The sequence below is a fragment of the Aythya fuligula genome, chromosome 2 (assembly GCF_009819795.1).
Source record: "Aythya fuligula isolate bAytFul2 chromosome 2, bAytFul2.pri, whole genome shotgun sequence".
NCBI classification, from domain to species: domain Eukaryota; kingdom Metazoa; phylum Chordata; class Aves; order Anseriformes; family Anatidae; genus Aythya; species Aythya fuligula.
The window spans coordinates 154547231-154565932 of record NC_045560.1 but is presented as its reverse complement, the minus strand read 5'-3'; the positions used below and the strand labels follow the sequence as shown (position 1 = coordinate 154565932).

At 40.4% G+C, this 18702-nt stretch overlaps 1 protein-coding gene across 1 annotated transcript in view; it reads left to right on the top strand.

Moving 5' to 3' along the window:
• The window catches only part of COL22A1 (collagen type XXII alpha 1 chain), a 128870-nt gene that overhangs the window by 59699 nt on the left and 50469 nt on the right, over positions 1-18702 (top strand). Inside the window, exons 19-28 of the mRNA XM_032181166.1 lie at positions 8570-8623; positions 9081-9134; positions 10091-10144; positions 10598-10654; positions 10807-10860; positions 11270-11305; positions 14045-14107; positions 15290-15343; positions 16161-16202; positions 18041-18073. Of these exons, the coding sequence (XP_032037057.1) occupies positions 8570-8623; positions 9081-9134; positions 10091-10144; positions 10598-10654; positions 10807-10860; positions 11270-11305; positions 14045-14107; positions 15290-15343; positions 16161-16202; positions 18041-18073 (501 nt within the window). The remainder of the gene's footprint in view (positions 1-8569; positions 8624-9080; positions 9135-10090; positions 10145-10597; positions 10655-10806; positions 10861-11269; positions 11306-14044; positions 14108-15289; positions 15344-16160; positions 16203-18040; positions 18074-18702) is intronic.

Sequence of the window (18702 nt, the reverse complement as noted above, 5' to 3'; positions counted from 1 at the left end):
CTTAAAACTATGTCTATTCTCCCAGTGAGGGATGATGTGGAGAATGTTTTAAGTTCATGACCCCTTATCTCTATTTTTTTTAAGCTTTTGTCAAGATAATGTACCAACTTGCACCATCTGTAACTTTATAAGGACAAAACAGTGCTATGTGTGTCATGTATTGTCAAGGAGGGTTTGTCTCTACCTTGGAACAACCCATTCTGCTCTGTGCTGTTATAACCCTGGCACTTGCCTCTGGCTTGGCTTCTTGCTAACTTTGTAGCCAAATTCAGTCAACCCGAGTCACTGTTTAGGGTCATTCTGCGTAATGAGAAAAATATCTTTGGGAATGTCCTCAGGCAGGAAGGATTTCAGGCAAATCAGGATTTGCTTCAAGCTAATCACTCAGGAGCAAACTGAGTATTTCATTTGTTCCCCTTCTCAAGCTAACAAACAGTGTCTTTGACTTCAGGATTTTGTTACAACACTCAGTTAAGTTTGGAGCATGAATGAAGAACCTCCATTACTACAGCTATTGGTGATGTATTGCAACAAACAGCATACAGCTCAACAGCAGATGCTGATTTTTCGTTTATTTCCTCTGGCAAGCTATGCCCATGTAACCAGGAAACATGATCTAGAAATGGATTCTGCAGCAGACGTTTAGCAGTGAGCAGTTCCCATGTCTGCAGAGGCCGTCAGCGATGCAATCCAGGGTTTTCAGATCCTGTGCGGGTGAGGACCCTTGTGTTCAGCTGGGAACTTTGCCCTGCCACACCACCCGATATTGATCTACATATTTTTAAGACTTTTTCATTTGGTACACTATTTGGTTTGTAAATACTTCAACAGCAGCCTTCAAGAAGAATGAAGGCAGTATTTCCAATGGATTTAATTTTAGTATTTTTTTTTCCCCCGGGTAATATTAAAAGGTCTCCCCACGCCTTCTGAACTATGTGTGTAGCCACCGGGAGAGGATTTTCCTTGCTTTTGGGGAAGATTTGTCTCCATGCATTAATTCTGATATATCTAACTATCCATCCAAACAATGTCATACTTGCTCAGCTCAAGTTCTCTGTAACTTTACAAAAAATATATATGCATATGTTAGCAATTTCATAAACATATCTGCGAGAACTGCTGACATAGCAATAAGTAGTTTTCCTTTCAGCACAGGCTAAATAAAGTTTTCAAATTTTATGTTAATTAAAGCTGCATATAGTGCTAGCCCCATTGAGGGATACTTAAATTGACTCTTCCTCCAAGCTAACTGTGAGGATGGAAAAACATCATTCCTATTCCTGCAGTGACACGCTGTCCCCAATATATTACTGCAGATTTCCATATTTCTGTTTGGAGAAAGTGCTTACGTTCAACTTGTGACAAAACTACTTTTCAGCTTAACAACAGTTTTTATGACATTAGGTTTCTAAGCACTTTATCAGCATTTCTCTCTCTCTTTTTTTTTTTTTTTTTTTTTTTTTTTTTCCCTCTCCATTTTACCTTAATCACTCTATGCCCCCAAAATACCCAAGAAGAGAAGTGGTTTCCTTAGGCTGTGGTTACAGTGAGATTCTTCCAAATGATTTATGGAAGTCTGGGCCACCTGTTCCCATACCATCTTCATGGTGTTGAGGACCAACAGATTTGATTTACTCATACATTAATTAGTTTAGGACACTAAAATAACCTCCCTTCCTCTGCTATTTTAAATTTAAATATAGTTTTGTTTTCTGACCTGTCTGCCTCCATGGACAGCTGTGTGGGCAGAAGAAAGGAATGGAGATAGGGGTGAAGAAGCCGTGTTGTTACTGAAACACATAGAAAAGGCCACAAAAGGATGCCAGTAGATTCTTACCCCCTGTTCTGCAGAACCCACTGGGTCAACAGATCCAGTGACAACCCGCAGCAGAGATGATGTCTGTCTGGCTGTAGAGGACCCTTGATTGGGCATCTTCATATTTCAGAGTTAATTAAGTGACACATCTGATGAAGCAGTGAGAAGGCAATTTCTTAGCCAGCCTGGGGATGTTTTGTGACAACAGGGTAGCCACAGTTTTGCCTTTCTCCTTACATGCCCCAACTCAAACTAAACTTTAATCTAAAAAGTCCTTTTGATTTTTTTCCTTCTAAATCTGCCATGGTGGTGAGCCTGTCCATGTACTTGCTTGTTCCATGTTATCCAGTCAGCACCCCCAAAAAGGAGCACCTATTTTCATGACCCTTACAAATGTTGCATCTTGCAGTGCCATTAAGCCCTGGGCATTAAACACATTGGGGTTTATTTCCCCTCTGGATATTAATGTTTTTCCTGCAGCAGAGACACAGACATCTGAGCTCGTAATGCGTTTGTGTTGTTATTATTTACTTGTACTATTTTTGTTTGCAGGAAACTTAATCATGGGCCAAGCTTCTATTGCAGTAGGCTGTTCGAATGCAGACTGAAAAATGAGCATTTCTGCAAAGTGCTTTCAGTCGAAACAGATGGATGAGTACCAAGCACGGCAAACAATGAGGCTGTGCATTTCTGCATGGTTGCCTGAGATCCTGATGTACCGCATCTGTCCCGTTGTTGGGAGGAAGAGTTCAGAGAAGGGGCTGAAGGCAGTTGATGAGGCACCTTTTCAAATGCTTTTCTAGGCATGAGGGGTATTCTGAGGAGGCAGGAGATCCACAGTTAGGCATGGTACGCCAGGTGAGCTGTGAGGGCTGCATTTGCTGGCTCAATAAAGGGGGAATTTGATGTCCCAGTACCCGTTGAGGGCTCAGACTCTGGGCTGAGTCACTGTGTTACCAGGGCTGGGATTCAGCTCCATAAACAAGTTCTTGTTACTGGCAATTAAGGGCAGAGATGCATGTGTCTGTGCTCCTGTTAAAGTTGACTAAGGTCCAGTTAATACTGGTGGTGGAGCCCAGGCAGCCATTCAACTCTCCTGAAGCAGCTACTTCCAAATTCTCCACTGAGCCACTCTCTAGGCTTCCTGAGCTGAGCAGGTGCATGCTGTCCACCAGTGGGAAGGCAAAATGATTCAAAACTATCTGAAATTTAAGTTAAAGTTCCATAACTTATGCTTGTGATATGTCTGGGCCATTATTGAGGTTTGCTTTATGGTAAATAACCTGGTGATAGAACTAAGACCTGTAAGGGAGACCAGTACAAGCTGTACCTTTTATGGCTGTGGCTGGCAGTGATTCAATTAGTATAGACTCATTTGTAGGGTGTGAGATCAAGCCCAGCTTTTCTTAAGTAGCTCAGAGGAAATAAATGGTATCCTTCGAAATGCATGGTGTCCTTAATGTCCTTTTTGTGATGCAAGTTAATACTGCGAAATGTAAGAAAAATATACAGGCCTCAGCTGCAAAGCTCAGATTGAATTAAACTATGCCAGTGCTGCTTGAAATTGGAAGATACTGCTCAGAGCTATCTTTAATAAGATCTATACCTTTAACAAAACAAAGGAAAAAAAATCACCAGACTGTAGACCACTAATAGTACTGAAACAAGAGACCATAAGGAAGATTTTTTTATTCTCTCATTTGCTGTACTGACTCAGTAAAACAACTGAAAGCAAACAAATAGGAAATAAATCTTAATCGGTGGACAAAAGAGATCATGTTCATATCTTACACTAAGTGATGAAATTAAACAAATACTGCTTTGCACTGAAAGCAAGAAATTCTCCTGCAGAGACTGCCATGTACAAAGTCAACTTTATTCAGTACCCTTACAGAGCTGGAAAGACAGTTCAGGGAATCTCTGTTCAATACATTTATTTTTTAAAATAATGTTGGTATTCCAATTATAATGCCACCTGGTGAAACAACTGGAGACCTCATTCATTTATAAATTATGACAGTATCACTGAAACCAACTATACAGGATACATCATAGGAAATGTTCAGATCTGTTGGCTCCTCAGGCTTTTTGGTTTTCAGCATCATCAGCAGTACCCTTTTCCTATATCCTCTTATCTTTTCTTGGTTTGTAAGGCAGGATTCAAGCAAAGAAAGCAAAACAGTACTCTACTGCAGCATTAATGAAGATAACTCACAGGAGTTGTGTTGTTGGATGTGGTCATGCCAGAGGTGAAAAAAGATGAGCAGATGTGAGAGGCAGATAGAGACTGTTCAGATGTAGTAAAGGAGAAATAGAGATCTGGGGTAGCAGAGGACATGGTGAGGCACATGGACTGCTCCACACAATTTGCTGCAACAGCCAACTTTGATGGGAAGGAAAGGGAAATAAAGGGGAGTCATCATGGAGCCAACAGGTCAGGTCTGTGAGGACTTCCCGAGAGGTGAAGGGAATAATTGGTTCTGAACTGGAGACAAGCCCCAGCACTGGAGGAGGAAGACTCAGCACCGTGTCATTCATTTCACTATCATTGTGGCAGGAGACAGGATGTTCCTGGATGTCCTGGAGGTTTGTCTCATTCATAAAGATGGCACACTGCCTAAAGGGTCCAGACCACAGTCTGTTTTTTTCATGGATTTAGGGCTTTTCTAAGCCTTTCTCACAGTGCTAGAAGCTCTAGGCATTGGCATGGAATAATATGAAGAAAATAGGGTTGTGCAAGCTTTGCCTGCAGAGACGGATATCTGGAAAAGCCATCAGACTTCAGTTTCCATCTTGGAATGACATCTGTTCACCTTTCTTTAAAACATAGCCATTCTTTTTTTTTCCTGGAAAATAGATTTGGGCAAACAACCTACTGATGCAGTCACACACAAAAGCTTTTGTTCCTTTTCAAAGTTTCCTTAGGGAGTGCAGAACCCAAATCTTAATAGGCCTTTCCCAGCCTGTCTTTCAGCAGGGTATGTGCTGGAAGGAGAGAGCATCCTTTAGTGGTTCCTGGAGAACAGGCACAGCTGTACCTTCAGTATCATGTCAGATTTCTTTCCTGAGAACTGTCCTTGTATTACATTGTCTTAGGAATGGAGCTAGATAAAACATAAGCCTGAAAAATATCCCACACCACAATGTCTGTATAGTTGTCCCTACCCTAACACACACACCTGTTATCCTGATATTTGGATTTTAAAGAACATTTGCAATATTTTTGTTTCCAAATAGCAGTTTGATAATAACTTCTAAACATTTTCATAGAAGAGCCATGTTTTGCATTTGTTTTCCAAACTGAGATTGTATACTTCTGTTTTGGAGAACAAAGTTTTTATCTTCCATTTTTTTTCAGCATGTAGGAAGCACACATCGGCATCTTTACCAGTCAGGAAAAACAAAAGCAAAAAACAAAAACAAAACAAAACAAAAACTCCATCTATTTTTTTCTTCTGGATTGGAATTTTAAAGGGACAGCCTTGGGATTTGGGTCAGGGACTCTCATCTGTATAATTCATCAGATGTTCAGTGAAAAAGGTGATCAGCAAAATAAGGTGCTTTAATCTGGATTCAGGACAAAAGGAAATCAAGGAAAACAGATTGTGTGAGATTTTGGTATTAAACAATATTGGCTGTCCTCCTGCTGCTTTTTTTTTTTTTTTTTTTTTTTTTTTTTCCTTCTTTAACACTAATAAATGCTGTCAGTTAGTTTGGACCTTTCTAAATACTTGGGAGAATAGTTCTTTCTCTGAAGTGTACTCAGAAGTGGATGTACTGGTGTACACGGTCAGCTGGATCAGGCTGTCAGAATCCTGCATGCTTCCCCAGGATGCAGGTAGTCAAGGCATAGAATTGTTCTTTCTAAATCCATCTCAGAGAGTCTTTATCAGAAGAGCTATCCATTTTGGGGTTTCACTTTGTTGGTGCACCATGTGGTGAAGTTAACTGGGTAGCCCAGTCTTAGGCGTAATGTCCCAGCTGATTGCTTTCAAAGGGAGTAATGGCACTGAAAAATAGCAGTAGTCATGGGTAAGGATCAGTGTGCTTCGATTTCAAGACTCAGGATTGAATGAAGTTTCTGTGTTCCAGAATATGGAAAGTTTAAGAGAAAAATCAGAAATTCTTTGGATAATAGGGATATCCAAAGTTGCTAGGAGAAAGAGTTTGGACCAGGAGGATGTGGAGCCACATGTTTCAGGAGTTAGGCTGCTTGCTGATGGATACGTGAGTGAAACTTTTCTTAAGGGGAAGATTGATCCTGTCTAGGGTGTGTATCCTACATGGGGGATGACCAGGCTGATGCTGAGTCCTGGCTGAGGTTTGCTGTGGTATGGCAGTTTCATTAATCCTTATGGATTGTTTACTAGATGCCATTGTCACAAAAATCAGAAAGAAATGATAATTTTTATAGGTCATGAAGAAGATAAAAATGATGCTATTAAATATACGGAAGTATGTTCTTTGCTCTTATAAGCCATTTTTTAAAATAACCTGCACTGTTAGGTAAAGCATGACTGTTTCTGGAAATGTCTGGGTGTCAGACAAATTTCACACCTCTTGGTAGAAGCTCCCTGTTGTAGGGCTATGGGGAATATGTGTTTGATCTTTGGAGGTCATGAGGTCATGGCAGAGAGAAAGAACAAAATTAGATTAATATGTAGGAAACCAGGAAACAGGCAAGGAAAGCTTGCAAAGGTAAATTTCACACTTTTATAATTTTTTTTTGTGCTTATGTACAATCCACTTGGCTGTTGAGTCAGTCTGTTTTTGTATTTCTAAAGCTACCCTTGACTTCTTTCCTAGCACAGCACACATTCTTCATGACAACCACTTCTTGGAGCCCATACCTTATTCAAGGCCTCCCAACAATACCATCCTGGTAGGGTTAGAGTAGGGCCAAACAGGACTTTGAGGTGCCTGGCATCTGATCTCCGTTCTGTTGCCCTCTGCTGGTATTTTTTTCTAGTACTGGGCTATTTTGGACTGTTATTTATTTATTTATTTATTTTTATGTCAAAATCTCTTTTAAATGATCACACACACGGATGGGCTTATCCAGGTGTGTCCTGATGAGTCCAGAGCTCCTTAAATGCAGGCCTTTCCTGCAATGGCATCTGAACCCCCATGCCCAGAATCAGGTACAGGGTTCCCCAGAAGTTATGTCAGCAGCATCGGGCATCCCAAGGCATTTGTTCCTGTGGATTTTTGAGCTGTGCTCACACTTGAGACACTCTGCAAATACTGATGGTGGTGGTGGAATGATTCCATGTCTATTCTGGACTGAGTTGCAGTGAAAGCAGATTATGGGTGGTGTATAAACCAAGTGCATCTTCAGGTCTCTTTTTTGGTTGCTTAGCACCATCTATTGGTGAGATGATGTGCTCTCTTCTGGCTGATTTTTACAAGCATATTCTAAAATGACTGCTTATCCAGTGCTTTCTCTGTCAAACTATGCCACAAAAATTGCCTTGTTCTTTTTCATTATCACCATTTTATCGTCTCCAGCTACAATTTTCCTTACATGTTAAATGCTAATATTGATCCATGACTTGTAATATCATTGTAATAAAAAAAATCACTGTAATAAAAAACATATTGTAATAAAAAAATCACAAAAGCTGTGATTTTTGATATTGATACTGAATTGTAACACAGGTCTAGCAGAAAAGAAGCTAACTAATCATTTTCTATCTTGTATTGGTTGCTCACTTTTAATTTTTTACATAGAGTGTTGTATATGTTTTTGTTTGGTTGTTTATTTGTTTGTTTTGGGATGTGTTTTTGAAGTACAGATATCAAAATTCCCTCTGTGCTGGAAACTGAAAATGACTTAAATCATGGTGTTAGAAAGTCTGAAAGAGACAGACAAGGTTAAAGTTTCAACTCTGTCATGTATCCATCCTTATACTGATTGCATAGGTCCTGATACAAAAACCACATGAACACAAGCTTCATTGTAAGTACAGGATAAATCCTATCTTGTCATCCAGCAGAAGCTGAAGGTAACAAAAACCTCTGTATCTCAGGCAGCCTATTAAGATTTGTCAAGTATAGAAAGAAAGTCCTCAGCTAGGAACTCACTTTTAACAATTTACCTTGTACACAAAAATAAATCCCTATGAAAATTGGATAGCTATTGAGATGAAATTTTCCCAAGGGAATTTTTGCAGGAAGGTGAGTAAGACTTCTAGGACATTTCCAGCTGCATGTGTGCATTGAAGTATGAGTTTGTGAAAATCTTTTATTGTCATAAAGGTTAACATAGAGCACTGAATTGGTGGAATATTTATTTTAAAACACCTGATCCAATATACAGTTCTCCATACACTTGGATTCTTATTCAAAAACAAGCAAGCAAACAAACAAACAGAAACACCACAAGTCTGTGCCATTCACTAGTTACTTCAGAGATCTTTTTGCAGTAGCAAATCATTTGTTTTGAAACTTTAATCAAGATTAAACTAGGCTGGATGCCACAAGGGGTCCCACTGTATCTTGTAGTGGAGTCCAGGATGGAGCTCACCTCGTAACAACAGTAACTAGTGCCTTAAGCAGGAGATCCTGTTCTGTTCGTGAGCACAGTTCCCTGGGAGCTCAATTTGGCATCTTTCAGGTTTTGGACACAAGTTAATGAAACACGAAGCTCATTGCTGATGCTGTTTGGAATGGGCTGCATTTGCACAGAGGAAGGGCCTGAGGCTTTTTGCCACTATCAGGGAGATTAATAAATGGGTTTTGCTTCTCTTACAGGGACCTCCAGGGCCCCCAGGCATTGCTGGATCCCCTGGACCACCTGGAGCACCAGTAAGAAAACAACTTTGTTTGTTTATTTGTTTATTTTTGTTGCTTGTTTTATATCAAGAAATAAAAAAATAATAATAAAAAAAAAACAAAAAAAAAAAACAAAACAAAAAAAAGAAAAACAAAACAAACAAACAAACAAAAAAAAAAAACAGGAGAATTTAGGTGATTGGATTTCAGTGGGAACTGAGACAGGCCCTCTGGCAATGTGTGTTTTCTCTTGTATTTTCATGATGAACAGCCACAGCTGGCCCTGCAGGACAATGTCTCTGCATCAAGCACTGGAATCACTTTGACGCTACTTGCACAAAAGTCAATGTCTGCAGGATTCCCCACGGCAGGGACCTGACTTCTGTGGAAGGGAGAATTGTATTTGAATTGAAAGCAGAAGCCTCCGGTGAGGTGGCTGTAAAGGGCAGAAATACTGATTTTGTGTGTGTGTGCTGGATTCTTTTTTCAGGGACTGCCAGGAGAGGCTGGTGTTTCTGGTAAAACCGGACCCCCGGGACCAGCTGTAAGTTTGGAGGGATGGTTTGCATCGCCTCCATGCTCTCCATGACTTCACATATTTTACTTCTAAAGTCTTTGCTCCCTTCCTGCAGGTTGTCTGCAGGTTTTAAGTGCTGGCTCCAACACTGTCTCCTTTAATGCAGGCATTAGCCTGATGCCTTTAGTGATCAAGAAGCTTACTAGATGCAGCTGCACACTGGGACTGTGATATTTTCATTATATGATAACTTTCAAAAGTCATTTTGCATTTGGCACAATATTCGTCTTCCAGACCTGGAGTTTCCTGAATCAGGCCAAAGAAGTGAAATAAAAATCTCAGTTTTAGCAGAGCATCACAATTTCTATTCACTCTTATGTCAAGAAAGGTGAATTATGGAATACTTAGTATTAAGAAGTGCCAGCTACAGCCTGCAGTGTTTGGAGATTGACTGATGCTCAGAAAAGGGATACTTTTATTTTATTTTTTTTTTTCTCTCACCATTTAAATGCATTTTAGAAGTAATTTTAATTCTTATCTTGCTGAATCATTATGTCTATATGTTGTATAAGATATTACTAATATTTAAAAGGTGAGACAGACTTTAGAAAATCTTTATAGGTAAATAATAGAGATGTACAGAAAATGATAAGTAAAAATGCAATTTTTAAAGTTGTTCAGGACTCCACAGTCTTCATAAAACTTTTATATTGTTTTTTCTCTGTAACGATACTGACATCCAGTGGTCGTTCACTATAATTGTGATACTGAAAAAAGGCCGAGCAGGTACATGCATATGCCTTGAAAGAGGTTTCGTATAATTTGAGTCACAGGAATGAAAAAGTCAGAAGAAAATGAATGAAACTGATCTTTTTCTTAAACTTGGTCAGTGGCAAGAGGGATGATTTCAGTGTGCTTATGTTTAGCTTGCTGTTAATGATTTAAAGAACGGGCATGTAGGGCTGATAATTTTTTCTTTTTAGGGTTTGCCAGGCAAAGATGGATTAAATGGTCTTCCTGGGCTCCCAGGTCAAAAGGCAAGTGACACCACAAACACTGGCATAACCTACTCACCTGGCAGCTTACCTGAGTGAGCTAGCAAGCGTAAGCAGGAAGGGAACAGATCTCCAGAGCCAAATACACCTCACCTGATTCCTCTGGTGAAGCTGCATATACCTCTTTAACACTGATACACAGCCCTTTGCAGTATCCAGCGCACTTCCAAGCTACACAGCACGTTTCAGCTCTTGATCACCAGTCTCTACTCTCCATGCAGACACCACCTACACTGAAAGATCAGATTCAAAGGTTTCACCTAAACATTCCAGTGGCCAAGACTCCAACCCCACAATTATCTGTTTTTCTTAACAGAAATAATGTAGACTTTTTTACCACATACAACTTAAAGAAAGTGAATGGAGATTTTGTTTTCCAGCAAATTTACTCTGGAAATCTTTAATATAATACCAGTTGACTTTGTGTTATTCCAGAGATATCCCGGTAGATTTATTGGTGCTGCAGATGTGCCTGCAAATAGTGCTAGAATGGTAAAACTTTCCTGGAAAGATACTCCCATGTGGCTCCATTTACATCTTCAGGCTGATACTGGGGCTTTGAGTCAAAATATTCCTCACTGTTGCCTGCAGACATGTTCCACTACCAGAGGAGTTTGAATATTAACATCTCGTATTCCCTGCAGGGAGAACAAGGGGAAAAGGGTGAAGAAGGCTTTCCTGGAAAAGCTGGCCCCAAGGTAAGTAATTTTATTGAATAGTTTGCTGTAGCCAGAGTCAGCCAAGGTGTGATTTTGGAAGGCCTTGTGCTGAAGTCAGCAGGGTAATGTTCCTCTAAAGTTTGATGGATAACAGGGTAAGAAGTTATGGCTCAGTGCCTCTTACTGTTCATGGTGTTCCAAGTTACCAAACCACATCTGATGCTCCTCTCTCAAGTCTACATGTGTAGGAAGATCTCATCTGTCCCTTGCATTGGATCCCTGTGGTCTGGGATCCTAAGACATCAAGAAGGCAGTTTCAGTGCCTTTCTGAAAGTAGGTAGAAGAACATGTGCCAGGACAATAGAGGGTACAATTTACCAATGAGAAAGCATTCTTGCAACAGGGTCTTGTCCTTACACTGTTAAAGTTGTGTTTTTGTTTTTTTCAGGGTGACCCAGGGAGCCGTGGCCAAGCTGGTGAACAGGTGAGCAGAAAAAATTATGCTAGCAGCAACTTCAGAGCGATGTAAAGCCATCTGCCAATAAAAAGAAAAGTGCAAGTCAGCAAGTGAATGGATGAGACTCATGGTTGATCAAAGTAATGTGGACATTCCAGAGCAAATATACTAAATCCAGGTTTATCTGTATCTCAGAAAATTCAGTCTTCTTGTTGCAGGTGGATAAGGAAGAAATGGAAGGCAGAGTGGCATAAAAGTTATTGTTTTTCCTTCACATTGCACATAAACCCACCGTGCTAGTGGCAGTTCTGGATGATGGTGAACTTTTTGTAGCTATGAGATGCAAGGGGTCATGCAGTCATTTCTAGATCATAAATGCTTGTTAGCACATAACCCCAGCTGACTGTTAGAAATTACACAGTTATCTTCGTCTTTATGCACTGGGATTTAGGTTTCAGCAGACATCTGTTGAGCTCAGAGAGGAACAAGGGAACCATCCTGGGATTTCCTAAAGCTGCCTGGAGCCCAATCAGGACCACTAACCAGAGATGTTAATGTCATCGTCTGCACACCAGCTTTTCACCTGCAGCATGAAAATCTGGAGAAAGAGATACCTGTATCAGTCTTAAATCTTTGGCATACATCTTTGGATACTGAGTTATAGAGTATAAGCCAGTAATAGAAGAGTCTCAGAGCTTCAGTCTTCTCTCCTACCGGTCTCAGTCCAATTGTCTGCTATAAAGATGAAAGGGGAGAATGGTCGTGACCTCTGCTCCCATGTTGTCTTTTGCAGTAAAACAGATCACACACTATCTGTACCATCAACTGGACTAGAAGGAGTAGCAGAAGAAGGTGTCCATGAGGAATTTCATATAGCAGCTTTCCATAAGCTGTGACAGTCTCTCCTTGCCTATTCTCTTTGAGGAGCTAATTGCCATTTTCCCTTATTTGTCAGGGCTGTTTTGAATTTTAATCCCCCTTCCCAAAACACCTCTCTCTCCACAGTATCGTGTTCTCCATACATTATAAAAATGTTTCTGTCACTATTAAATAGTGCAAGCCCTTAGAGGACTTCACTTCATCTTTCTCTGAATTTGAAAGGCAGCAGCCAGTTACAGGTGTGTGAATGTAATTGTTTAATCAGTTGTACACCACCCTCCAGAGAGCCTTCTTCTACTCTGTTTTTCTGTAGTTTGCTAATGAGAACGTTACGTTGGCCTGTATCAGACGTCTTACTAATGTCAAGATACATCACACAAATGCTTCCTTCTTGCCTGCTTAGTTATCCTGTCAAGGGAGGGAACTGGATGGATTTAACATGATTAGTTTTTAGCAGATCCACATTGACTGTTTCTTAATACCTTCCTGTCTTTGAGCTCATACAAGCTCATTGACATTTTGCTTCAGTAGCTTTCTAGAGACCATATTTACACCACATGCCTTTATTTTTCTTCTAAATACTCTCTTTTTCGTCTCTTTAATATTAGGCTGTTTGTTAGTCCTTCTCATGATCTCTGGGATCTCATCATCAGCCAGGATCCCACAGTGGCTCTCAAAAAACACCACTCCATCTCATCTCCAAATGTCACCATCTTTCAAAATGCTCCAAACATTGTCCTGATGTTCCCAGTTCTGCTCAGTCAGCAAAATATCTTTTTCCTCCTGTGAGTCCTTCTGCAGACTCATTGCACCTATATCACGATAATGTTTGGACTCTTCTGATAAAGAGATAATCTCTTTAAAGAGGGGATTACCAGTTATAAATTCATGTTCCTACAATGCTTAGTGCAATTGGGTTCTGTCCATCACTGAGATTCTTTTAGATATTGAAGTACAAATACATGTAGCAGGATAGTTATAAATAACAAACCCTGTGATTATTTTCAGATGACAAACTGGGTCAACTTGTAGCTAAGTTTAAGAATACTTGATATATTTAGAACAAACCACATGACACAGAGATTACAATTACTCCAACAGCAGGCATTATAAAGCAGAAAGTCAAAGGTGAGGCTCAGACAGAAACAAATTCAAATGTGAAATAGTGCATCAAGACAATTCTAGACCTGTTCATTAGGTAACATCTGTACTGTTCAGATTACTAGAATATTGTGTTTGCACTACCAGACTACCCAAGATGATTAAAATATTAAAAATATATATATATATAAAATATTTTCTTAGCTGCTGTTATTTATTTGCTTGGTGCTGCTACAAAACAGCGTGAAGAAAACTTGCTTTAAATTTCATGGTCTCAGTTAACTGTGTAAAGGCAAAAAAAGAGAGATCTCAGTTGCTGTTTTAAGTAACAATTTTGCAAGAAAAAATATATGTTGTAATTGAACAAGATGCTGTTTTCTCCCATCAAGACACACGTATAATGATTCCAGGGCAAAAAAAAAAGTTCAGTACAGCCCCATATGTGTTGTGGTGTGACTAGGTATCAAGAAGTAACTGTGCACTCACTATGAGTGCTGAACAATTCAGACTAATATCAGTCATGCATTGAGATAGACAGCTAAATCAAGGTTTCATCCTTCCCAGCCTAAGGGCTAGCTGGATTAATCTGCCCTGAGAGCCAGCCTTGATGTATTTTTAGATGACATGAATGAGCAAGTGAAGAGTTTAGCCTGCCATTCTTCCCTTTCATTCTTAATGATGCTTGAGATTTTGAGACTAATAATGTTTTTTGTTCGTTTGTTTTTAGTAGAAGGCATTCTTGAGGAATGTTCCTAGATTTCATCTACTACTTTCTCTGACTTTCAGGGTGAGGCAGGTCTTCCTGGTCCTCGGGGCTTGCCTGGACTGAGAGGAGAAAAAGGAGACCAGGTGAGTAACTTCGAGCCATAACCTGATTTTATTTGTCCATTTGGTGCCAGGTGGACACTTCGGTGCCTCAAGTGTGCCTAGATAATATTCTCTCTTGGTGGGTTTGCTGTGGTGGCATCTAGCAAGACCACCAAGTACCCCTTCCAATGTGGTACTTCACTGCCTCGTGACCACTACTGACTGCAGTGGAGGTGCTAAAGAACAGGATCTATCCTGAGCACAGAAGGTTTTGACTGAAGTCATAGTGCTTGCGAGGCAGTGGAAGAGGTACAGTACTCCTTAGGCATTTTCAGAAATACCGGCATGATTTAAAAACATTAGAAAAATGATGATAACAACTAAAATGCCAAATTCCTCTTGTCACTGAGCTCTGGAGTAGGTTCCAGACGGTTGGATTATTTTCTGATGGCCTAACTTCCACCCAAGTCCTGATGTTTGATGCTTCCCCCAGCTAGTTCTAGACCTTCAGAGACATCTACGCACTGAAAAATAGTTGGATCAGGGACCTGGTAGTAAATTTAGCCACGTCAGTGAGGCCATTAGTCCTGATAGCTGACTGTGTGCTTGAATGTAAGCAAGAAAGATCTAAAATCGACTCAAGATTTGCTCGTTGATTTGCTGTATTATATACACTGTACAGTGTAGAATATAGAATATATTCTCTGTCTACATGAAATCATAGAAAGGTAGGTCACCTAGCTCTTATGTGAATACAGGCTAAATATGTTTGTTTATGCACTTTGAGGAATATTCACATCATCCTTGTTAAGGGTCTTCCATTCAGGACACCAAGTTTCCTGGGTAAAGTAGAGATGTAGGCAGCAGTGAATGGATGACTCAAGTCTTTCAACATAAGAAAACTAGTAGCACCGTTGTTCTCTCTGAGTCTTAAGTTGGTTCTGCTTCTTGTCTTTTTCGAATGGAAAAAAATCTGTGTTTTAAAACTGCATCAGTCAATAGGACCTTCCACATGCAAGTTGATTTAGGATTAGTGCTTTCCTTTCCATGAACTTAATCACCAGTGGTTGTTTTTTGAAAATAGTGTGGATTTTGTGAAGCCATCTGAAAAATGTTACCCTTTCAATTGTTTGCACTGCATCTTGGATGACAGGTAAGATCAACTGAAACTGTAAAATGAGACTGATACAATCAAATTTCCTGCTTTCCTTTTTCTACGTTTAGGGAGAAAAAGGAAAAGATGGTCTCCCGGGACTGAAAGGTGAAAGAGGAGAAAAAGTAAGCCACTAATTGGTGGGCTATCAAACTACAGGTGCCACTTCCAGATAAGTCAACCTGGACTTCCCAGCTGATAGATCCTCAGGGTTTGGGGAGGGGTCATGAGACTGGGATGGTGCAGGAACTGCAGAGCTCTGCAGTCCCATTGGGGGATGTACAGAGGAAGGAGGAACTGGAGGAAAAATGAGGGGGTAGATAGGTAGGAAAAGATTGTTATGAATGAACCACGTGCCAGCTACTGGAGTCAGACCAGGGCTGTGGGTGCCCCTGGCCTGTGGTGCCAGCTACTGGAGTGACTGGGAGGGGCTCAATGCCAGCAACTGGAACCAGTGGGGTCTTCCACTCCCAGGCACTGGGGTGGGAGCAGTGTGTGGTCCCCAACCAGCTACGGCGGTGATTCTAGTGTGGTTGAGGTGAGTGTGCAACTTTACCTCACATAACAGTTTTAGCTAAAACACACTTTCCAATCAAGAATTCTGATCATCTTTAACCTAAAATGTAAGTTAAGCTCTATATCACTCCTACGGGGGACGGAGTAATGTTAGAAATTCACTGCAAGGTGATAAAGACAACAAAGTGAGCATCTTGTGTGCAACAAAATTAGGATAGCAGAAATTCTGGCCAGAGCAGCAGGGTAAATTCCATCCATGAGACAAGGCTGAACTCAGGGACTCTGGGATTTTCAGTGTCTCTGAACTGACAGATTGTCATTAGGCTACGTTTCATCTGTAATGTTGCATCTTCTTGATGGTAAAGCTGCATTTTATTTGCACAGATTTTTATATCCTTAGTTATATTCTTCTTTTTCTCTCCCTAGGGTGACACAGGTTCCCCTGGCCCACCAGGCTTACCTGGAACAGTAAGTAAGGTTATATTTTGTGCTGCAAGCAATGTTCTGGGCATCATTACACTTCTTCCACACAAATGCCTCAGTAACAAAGCTTTTCAAGATCTGTACTTCTTTGCAGAAACATTAGGACCCATTTACTCTCAGATTAACTCCCTTAGCTTGAGAGAAGCACTATTAAGGCACATTTGGTCTTTTATATTTTCAGGAGGTTGTGCACTCCTCTGCCTCTTTGGAAACAGCTCTTTCCTATGTCCTTGTTTTGTGGTAGCATTTATTTTAAATTTGCGACATATTTAGCAGCTGTAGGAGCTGATGACGAAGGTCATGGGTGAAGATGGGGAGTATGTTTGCACAGATTTTCTAGGGTGAGCTAGATTTTCCCACCTGGAATCTCCCAGTAGATGGGATACCAGAACAGATGCCAGTGAACAACAACTTGTCTTGTGGTGAACAATTCGCCTTTTCCCAGGAAGAGCAGAGGACTCCACTTCTCACTGACAGTAGCTTATGGGGTGAAGGATTCAGCTTCAATGATGCTGTAACCTCCCAGAGCCTTTGTTGTGTACAGTGCTATCCTGTGCTGAAAGCCCAGGAAGATCTTCTCATCCCACAGCTTGTACCTAGATACTTGGGTTCAGTACTGCATCCAGCCCACACCCAAACAAATCATATCTGATTACACGTACCTTTTGTATTAATAAGAGATATTAAACAAACAAACAAACAAAAATCTTTTTTTTTTTTTAATGAGCCTGCACAATGTCTTTTGGAAGCCTGAGCATAATTACAACAAAGGTAGCTATGGGCAATTTAAACCAGCAACCACTGAAAGTAAATAGAAAATCACCACATTACCCTCTAGCAAAATTTGAGTAAGCAGCTTGGAGCAAGCACTAGGAATGGGCCTCTCATTGCAACAGAAGGGCTGATCCCAGCCACAGATCCTCCATAAAATGGCAAACACTCACATTTCAGCTTTGCTTGCCACAGCTGATTACAGCTGCCACATTCACAGATTATGGAGAGAATTTGAATAAACATCTGTTGGTGAAAATCCAATGTCTACAAGCCTTCATGCAGCAATGGAGGAGGTATTATAACTTCTTCCCTGCCATCAGTTGGGTCTCTTTACTCTGTGACAAAGGGGGTCTTGTGGGAAGAGTGTGTCTTGGTCAAAGGTTTGGAAAAGTCTTATAAATGTAGTACCACAAGGCTAGGTATAAAGATATGACTGACCACTCAAGCTTCCTGTGTTTGTAGGGAGAGGTAATTTCTATCTCAGCTGTAAAAATAGACAACAATTTTGACATGTTCTCATTTCATCAAGGACTATTTTTTTTTCTCCTGATTTTATCAGTTTTGATGATAAATACTGCCTCTCTCTACTAAATGAGATCCTTATTTTTGGGGTCAGTCCTTCAGGATGATCACGTTACGAGACAACCACCTATGTTGTCTTATATGTCTTATAGGTGGTACAAAGTAGAGAGAAAAATTACCAAGCACAGTCATGGAGTCAGAAAGCTTAATAATACTGAAGATGGCTCCAAGTGGAAAAGTGAGGGGAGCTTGCTAATAGCTCAAGGTTAAAGATTGTTTGTCTTTTCATAGGGGTGGGACATATAGGGCAGTTTTGAGTTTATGTTCATATTTCAAATCTTCTAGGAAATATCTGATACTTGTGGGCTTTTTTCCAAGCAGCCAGATGTTATAATGCGTTGCTCATTTATAAACCTACTAATGGATACATTCAATGTATAATCTATAATGACAAGGAGAGTATGTAAGTTATTGCATTTCCAGGAAAATAGATGATGATGCTTTTAACACTCCTCTTTCTGTTCCAGACAGCCTTCTTCACCCCACACCCTAGGATTCCTGTAAGTAACATCGCTAGCAAAGATGACCTCTAGTTTGTTGCCTCTCTGGTAGAGACAGAGTACCTTAATATTTCCAATGTTATTTACATGCTTTTTGTAAAGAGCTCAATTTGAGCCTGGTTCTGGGTAACTTCACCATTGTAACTAGCAGTGCTGAGTGCCACAGATGTGTCCTGGTACAGCAATGTCCAAATCAGCTTTATTCAGGAGACAGCTGCATGCTGTCCCACTGTTTAAATGAGGAGTGCTTGCAGTACATAGTGGGAATTACCTGGCATTATTAGGATCACATCATTGGTATGTGAATAAGCCTGTTAAGGATCAGGAGGCTTTATGGCATGTATAAATGGCAGAGGTAGACTGCAATCACAGTATTAAAAAAAAAAAGTGTGTATGACAGGTTCTTCAGAGGTGGAGGAAATAGGAATGTGAGGTAGTGCTGAAAATGGAGACAGGATTTCTTTGGTTCTCGCTTCCTTTTTGTTCGTAGCTTGCTAATATATATACAAAGGAAATATGCAGAAAAATGACATCTTATGTGGTCTTTGTAGCGCTGCAGTCACAGAAGGAGTGCACAGGAGGAGCAGTAACCTTTTGCTTTGAGTGCATTTCTTTTGTAAATGAGCTGC